Source organism: Limulus polyphemus, unplaced genomic scaffold, assembly GCF_000517525.1.
Source record: "Limulus polyphemus unplaced genomic scaffold, Limulus_polyphemus-2.1.2 Scaffold743, whole genome shotgun sequence".
Classification (NCBI taxonomy): domain Eukaryota; kingdom Metazoa; phylum Arthropoda; class Merostomata; order Xiphosura; family Limulidae; genus Limulus; species Limulus polyphemus.
In genome coordinates, this window is record NW_013666353.1 from 106,810 (window position 1) to 115,005 (window position 8,196).

At 33.6% G+C, this 8,196-nt stretch overlaps 1 protein-coding gene across 1 annotated transcript in view; it reads left to right on the top strand.

Annotated features, from left to right (window-relative positions):
- Positions 1–454: 454 nt before the first annotated feature.
- LOC106460288 (putative gonadotropin-releasing hormone II receptor) overlaps positions 455–8,196 on the top strand; it is a 46,450-nt gene continuing 38,708 nt past the window's right edge. Inside the window, exon 1 of the mRNA XM_022386974.1 lies at positions 455–763. Within this exon, the coding sequence (XP_022242682.1) occupies positions 455–763 (309 nt within the window). The remainder of the gene's footprint in view (positions 764–8,196) is intronic.

The following is an 8,196-nucleotide window of genomic DNA, read 5'->3' on the forward strand; positions in this document are numbered from 1 at the left end:
GGTCAATAGTAGTTATTACCATGTTGTAAGTGTCACAATAACCATACATGACAGCTATCTCATCTCCCATTTTCTTTCGATCAGTGATTTTATTATATTCTTATTATAATTTTTGGAACGATTTTAATTTATTACTAAGTGATATTAAGTAGAATAAATTAACTGTGTTTACAATAATGTTTAGTTAAAATGACAAGCTAAAATATAATTAAAAACTATTTTTCAGGTTTCCAAGTGGTCATTTTTGCTTGAAAAAAGCACATGAAAAATTAGTAGCGTCAACACGTACACGATCATCTACAAGTATTTCAATACTGGACATTGTCAAACACGGAAGAATGTACTTTTTGGACGTTTTTGATAATAAAGAAAAAGATTAACATTTAAAATTTGTGGAAAATTTAAAAACATGGGGTGTTTGTCATCAAGCCATTTAGTGTTACTTCTTTTAATCATGGTAACGTTTTTACCCGTGGAAACACACAATTTCACAGATACTGTTCAGTGGAACATATCACTTTTTCAAAACGACACAGAAATCTATCCAGAGGGCGCTGTATGGAATGTTACGTTGATTCAGCGAGTGGTAACGTTAGGGGTCATTATGACAGCCACCTTACTTGGCAACGTCGTTATTGTATTGGTACTATCCAAGCTACGTTACCGAAAACGTTCATCTCGTGTAAATATTTTTATTCTTAACCTAGCTGTTGGAGACTTGGCAGTTTGCGGGATCACTATGACGTCAGAACTCCTTTTTGAGGTAAGTTTTCCGTTTACTTTATAATAATACTTATGTTTCTGAAGCGGAGCAAAAGAGGTCTTCATAATAAATGTTGTGTCTAATGAACTTTTATAAGACAACTTTTAAAAACATTTGATATCAACGTATTTATATTCTATGAACTCTAATTACTTTGAACACTCCGCGTTGAATAAAGAGATATAGTTTTAAAACTCGTATTTTTCTGTTGGAAGTTTAACTCTGCTCAGATATATCATAACAGACACTGTGATGCTCATGACAATACATCATTTTTGAAGCTATCATTTAACTCAGAATATCATAGTAGCACAGTATTGTTGTAGCATATTGTTTGTCGAAATTTATATTGATGTTTATCCGGTAGGAAGTTTAATGCAACTTGATGGGCGTAGTTTTAATCTCTGGAAATTTCTCAAAAGCTTAGAAAATAATTTAAACCATATGTAGAAAAGAGGAGCAAGTTAGTCTAGAATAAAAGGTTGTCTCGTTTAGAGTGAGTTATTAAGTTAATGAGTCTGTGAATCAGTTAGTTCATTGCTGTGAATTTTGAGTTTATGTTTTCATGAATAAACAAAGGAACGAAATTAGCAAGTAAGTGAAATTTCTGTTAAATATTTTCTGAAGCTAGAATTATCAATGAACTTTAGTTATGCTAACCATGGAATTTGAAATTGAAAAAAATAAATCGTCTTTGTTGACTGGATTTTACATTATTTCTTTTAATAAATATATGTAATGAAAAAACAACAAAAACTAAGAATAGAAATCAAAGCAACACTGACGTCAGGAGTGGGATTATTTTGATAACAAAATTATATCAAGTCCAGACTTAACTCAAGTTGATAGCATGTGCATGAACTGAAAAGGAGAAAGAAAATTTAATGGAAAGATGAAGCAGTGGGAAGAACATTGAGAAAACTATAGAAAATGCACAGAAATGTTATAGAAACACAATGCATTAAGTACAAAAAAGACATCAACAATGTAAAACGGGAAGTACAAAATGTCATTAACAAATGAAAGAATGAAACATAAAAGACATCATTGAAGTTCAGAAGGATTACAACACCAAAATTGGAGCCATTGAAATGGTACAAAAGAATATTAACTCTATTATAAAATATCTAGATACTGACTTGGCAAATGTAAGGCAAAATTAAACTAGGCACACCTTTCCCTCTCTCTTTCTGCATCCACTCAAACATTTCAACCTTAAAAACCATTACTTATGCAACATGGAATAGGGAACTTATCTAGTCTACACCAGTTAATACCACTGACATACTGTCTGTGAATGCATAAACATCTTGGATTTCTCCAGCTACACCACTACTTCAGCAAATTACGAAGCATAACAGGCCATTTTCCAATCAAAATCGAAAACAATGATGGAAAGATAACATGTGAGACATATCAAGCACTGTTTGAAAATTTCAAAGTGAAATGATACAGTAATGAAAAACAAGCTCTACATCTTGCTGTACATTTAAAAGACTAGCATTACAAACATTATGAGCCTTCCACCTTAGAACCATAAGAGTTTTTGTACCCCTCTTATTACACAGATTTGGTATCTCACATCAGATTGAAGTAAGGAGGAAGGACAAAACGTTTGTTCACTTTACTAAAAATGTGAAAAAATTTGCCTAATTATCTCTACATGAAATGATGGATGTGATGGCACATGACACAGATGATTAAGTGGATGAGGGTATGCAAATTAGATTTAAGCAAAGTAAGTGTAGATCTTTAAAAAAATTGTTCAATTGGCAATGAAACTAAAATCAATTAAAGCCGTAGAGGAAAAGGTAAAACTGAAAATATTTTACCACTACATCAGAGATTGATGAATTAGCCATTGAAATATACGAAGAAGACGATATCTTGAGGATGAGAATACTCCAAATTACATAGGGAGTGAATGTATTATTTGAATAAGCCATCCCACGAGTCAATGAATAAATTGAAGGAAATTCTTGTAGTATGCTGATTGATAGTGATTCTAAAATCTACAGCTGCAATTTTTCCACCTGATTTGGTAATAAAAACTTGAAATGTGTCTCCAGATCTATGGCACACGACATTGCTTCAAAAGATGAACCATAAAGAAAAATTGATGCGAACAGCAAGTGGTCCTAAAGTTCCAACAACAGGAAAGTTGGTAGTCACCTTCACTATGGGGAGTTTTAAAGACAATATGACATGAATAACTGACATAGAAGAATGATACCCAGATATGGAATAAACGTCATGCATAAACATAAATGTGAGGCTAGATTTTTTCAAGTAATTTCACAGTCTATACTCAGGAAATGTCTGGATACTACACAATGTTTACTTCATCAGAAGTTGAATTTCCAGTAACAAGAAGGACTGGAGTACAAAATATTAAAGTCAGCCAATTTGAAGTGCAACATAGCAGAACCCAAAAAGACATACAGTCCAAAGTACGTTGGCAGGAAAACGGGCAACTGCTTAACTTCATAGAAGACTTTGCCAGAGGTGAGTCTACCTACTGTATCACTAGCGGATTTCGTAGACCATTTATCTGAAGATATCTCCCCCAGTGACATGATATCAAGTGACGATAAAGTGATAAAGTATAAGAGGTCAGCTCACCCTCGTTCTATGGGGAGGAAAACTACAAATAGAGTTTGTTAACTGATCAATTTAAAAATAAATGAGTGGTTTTTTTGGTTAGTTAAATTTTTGATTATGTTTTCATACTTTAATAATTTTTCAATGATTATAGTACTTAGAGTTACTAACATAAAAGACCAGTGTTCCGCTGCAGGCTTCAAAGGACCCTTCATGATTCACAGAGGTCGAAAGGTACCAATCAAGCTCCTACATTATATCCAATTACTAATATAGCTTCTTCAAAGGACCCCTACCCAATAACAAAAATATCATGACAACCTCCTGTGGTACGTGAGCACATATGCCACGTTTGGTTCCCAAGATGGTGAGTGATAAGTTGGAGCATGAGCCCAGTTTCAAGTATCTCCCTCTCGGAATCCCGAGCGGGTAAGAAACACAAAATCCAATGCCGTGTTCAGTAAAATATACTCCTAGAACCCATCATGTTAGTTACACTAACCGTGGTATCTGAAGTTGAGAAAATAAAACGTTTTTGATATCATTAAAAGGACTGCACTTTATTTACTATTTCTATTGAATAATTAAAAAAAACTTGACCAACAGAAACCATCGCAATAGTTATTTAAAGAACACATGTAATGTAATCTAAAATGTATTTAAAATTTCATTATTTTGTATGACATAACAAGCATTTAATTCACTGATGTCAAGAAGTCTTGAGCGTCACAGTCACGAACGATATTTCTCTTTCTCAGAGAGCATGACTATATATGTACTTGTTGACTAAATACAGTGCCTTGCAAAAGTATTCACCCTGTTGCAGAGTTTCCACATTTTGTTGCTGGCTGAGGTTGCAATCATAAAACTTTCAAGTATGACTTTATATTTAGAATCTGTACAATCTACTTCAAACTAAGAAAGCTAAAAACGCTGATGATAAATAAGTTAGATTTTTAAAGAAAATTAGAAAATTTTCAATTGCATAAGTATTCAACGTTTATGCAATGGCAACACCAAATCAGTTCAGGTGCAAAATATTAGTTTGAAAGGTCACAAAATTAGTGTAATGGTCTTTGTTTGTGTGTAATCAAAGTGGTTTAACTTGACTTCAGAGTAAATGTATCTGTTGAAGTCACAACTCTCATGATGATACGACAAACCAACCATGAAGATCAAGGAGCTTTCCAAACAAGTCAGGAATAAAGTGGTAGAGAAACATAGATCAGGAAAAGGTTAGAAGAAAATTTCAAAGTCGCTAATTATTCCTTTGAGTACGTTGAAGTCCATCATTAAGAAATGGAATGTGCTTCATACCACTCAGTCACTACCCAGATCAGACCACTCTTCCAAACTAAATAGCTGGGCAATCAGGAAAGTGGTTAGAGATGCTACTGTGAAGCCAACAATGACTTTGAAAGATTTGCAAAGTTTCATGCTTGAGATAGAAGTCAATGTCCATACATGGACAATATCCAGGTCCTTACACAGAATTGGCCTGTATTGGTGAGTGGCAAGAAACCATCACTAAAAAATAATCATCTTAAATCTCGTATGGAGTTTGCAACAAAGCATGTAAGTGTTACTGCAGACATGTGGTATAAGGTTTGTGGTCAGACGAGATACAGAGTAAGCTTTTATGGTCTAAATTCAAATTATTACTTCTGGCGCAAGCCCAACGCAGTACATCACCAAGTCAACACCAACCCAAATGTCAAGCATGGTGCTGGCAGCATCATATTATGGGGATGCTTCTCATCAACAAGGACTTGGGAGCTTGTCAGGATTGAGGGGAAGATGGTTGGTGCAAAGTATACAGGCGAATCCCAGAGGAAAACCCACTTGAGTCAGCCATGAATCTAAAACTGCGTCGAAAATTTACATTTCAGCAGGACATTACCCCGAACCACACGGCCACAGCTACACTGGAGTGTTTTCAAAAGAAGAAAGTGGCTCAGCCAAAGTCCTAACTCGAATCCAAGAGAAAATTCATAACGAGACTTGAAGAATGCAGTTCATCAATGATCCCCAACAAACTTGTCAGAATTGGAACAAACGCTAGACAAGTAAAAATAATTATTTTAGGTGTTTTGGATGAAGTCTGAGGAATGCTGTTCTTAAAATGTGCCATATAAAAGGAATTTTAGCATGCATTTTGGCAGGTACTTGGAGATTTTGTTTTCAAATGCGCCAAATATAACGATGTTCTTGTAGATTTTTCGAAATATACATAAAGATTGAAATTTCCAAATGTAAGAAATGCATCGGAATCCCTGTAGGAGAGTTTTGAATTTTAAAAGAATATATTTTCTAAAATCTACCATTTACAACATAACTAGTTGGTATTTCGTCAGTACCTAAGGTTTAGAGGCTTGGTGGCTAGGGTGCTCTACTCATAATCTGAGAGTCGCGGTATCGAAACCGGTAGCTGAAAATGCTCGTCCTAAATGTATATCACTGCATTATTTATAATTTAATTTCTAGTAAATTATATAGTTTACCATGAAAAACTACTGAACTGATGTTGTCATGGTATTGGCTAAGAAAATTCCTAATGAGATATACTTAATCTAAATGGTTAATTACAAATGAAGCAGTGCCATATTAATTTTTATGAAGTAAATTCTATGTATAATAACTCATACTATCTGGATTTTCATGAAACGAGATAATCTTGTTGTTATTTTACCAATATTTTCAGTCAGAACGCGATTGACTGATATACATATGAGGAAGAGTCGATATAAGTAATCCTTACTGAAACTATTAGAATGCAGAATCTTGAAACTTTCCCATTGCTATTGTTAAATTGTCATACCGAAGGTTTAATGAAATAAGTGAATTTATCAAAGGAACAAAAACATCCGGAAAGTGAACGTGCTCGCGTACCTATGTGGATATACTGCCATTAGAGAGCCAGTTTATCATTTTCGAGAGACAATAATAGAATTAGCTAATTAGTTGGCAGAAACTGTTACTCTTTCGAAAGGTGTAACTGCATAAACGTGACACGAGAGAAGAGCTACTTCAAACCCATCTACATCTACTACAACCCATCATCTTCAGCAGGAATATATAAGTCTTTGTTCTGTTAAATTCAGATCTATTTATTTAAACAGCGGAGTTATTTCAAGTATTCTCACTGTAGCTCATGTTTATGATAAGTTGCCGGTCCTTGAGAGCTACGTTCTTAAAGTATATAGTACTCAAGGAAAGGTAAAATATGTATTATAGGTTACAGTTAGTTTCAGTAACTAGTCGGCTGCAACATATAATAAAGATTTAACTTCTCATTGTGCCAAAAAAACTTCGGTTTTTGTGTTTTTCACTTTTAATATAGTAGCAGAATGTGTCTAAAAATAAATTACTATGTAGAACTTCTAACCTTAATTTAAACAATTTCTAGTCTTTAGTCTTCCTTCCTTGAAACAGAATAACATTTAACATTAAAATATTTTCAATGTAAGTTGTATCAAAATATTCAGAAATCAAACCTGTGCATTGTGTTTACCTTTCAAATTATTAATAATTAACCATTTTGATTGTTTTTGTATTCCTTACGTTGTGTTTACTTTGTTTGTTCAGTGTGCACCAAAATCATACAACAATAATCCCCCCTACAAGTGTCATTAGTTTTCAATGAGTATATAGTATAAGCCATTTTACTACCATGATCATAATTATAGAGACAACATGCATAAGTAGCAACTTAACAAATACTAGGAATTTTTGAAAAATCATAAAAATTAAAAATCTATAACACCAGTTCTGAGTTCTTTACTAACAAACTTTTTCGTTGCACCATCATGTACTACAAAAATAGCGAGTCTTGTTTAAAGCACAACTATACTCCAATAACAGTGAGTATTGATCAACATAGCACTGCAGTCTGATACTAGTGAGTCTTATTCAAAGTACAACCGAACTCCAATAACAATGAGTTTTGTTAAAATAACACTACTCTAATATCAGTGAATCTTGTTCAATGCGTATTGTTCAAAGTCAATTCTACTCCAATAGTGGCGAGTCTTTTTCAATGTACGACTGTGCTCCAATAGCAGTGAAATTTATTCAAAGTATAACTGTTCTGCTGTAGCAGTGAGTCTTCCTTAAAGTACTACTATACTCAAATACAGTAAGTTATATTCAAAATATAACTGTACTTCGATTGCAGTGGGTCTTGTTCAAAGCACCACGGTACTACAATAGCAGTTAGTCTTGTTCAAAGTACAAATGTATTCCAATACCAGTGAATCTTGTACTCAAATAGCAGTGAGTCTCCTTTAAAGTACCATTGTATTCTAATATCAGATGGTTTTATTCAAAGTACAAATGCACTCAATTGCAATAAGTGTTATTCAAAATACAACTGCGCTTCGATTGCAGTTCATTGTACTACAAATGTCTTATTGGAAAACTCAAACCAGAGAAAATGTCGACTTAGAGAGGTCTCCCTTACCCTGATGTGAAAGCAAACTTAAATGGTCCGTGAAGAAGGCAAAACACGCGTTCCTCTAAAAAACGTTATCGTTGAAAAACTTAGTTTGTAGGATAAGCAACTCACCATTAAGCTATATTATATTGTGAAAACACCCTGTACGAGTACGACGGAGGTCCTCAATTTAATTATTAAATGCGTAAGAGACTCATTAACTTGAGCTAGTAAAACATTATAAGGATTAATATGCAAAAATCCATTAAAGATTCGGCTGACTGTGAAAGGGTTGTGAGGTTATATTTGTGTAAATATACTTTAGAAAGGAAAATGACTACATATGTACGAGTGTTTATATATATATATATATATATATATATATATACTATATAGTACT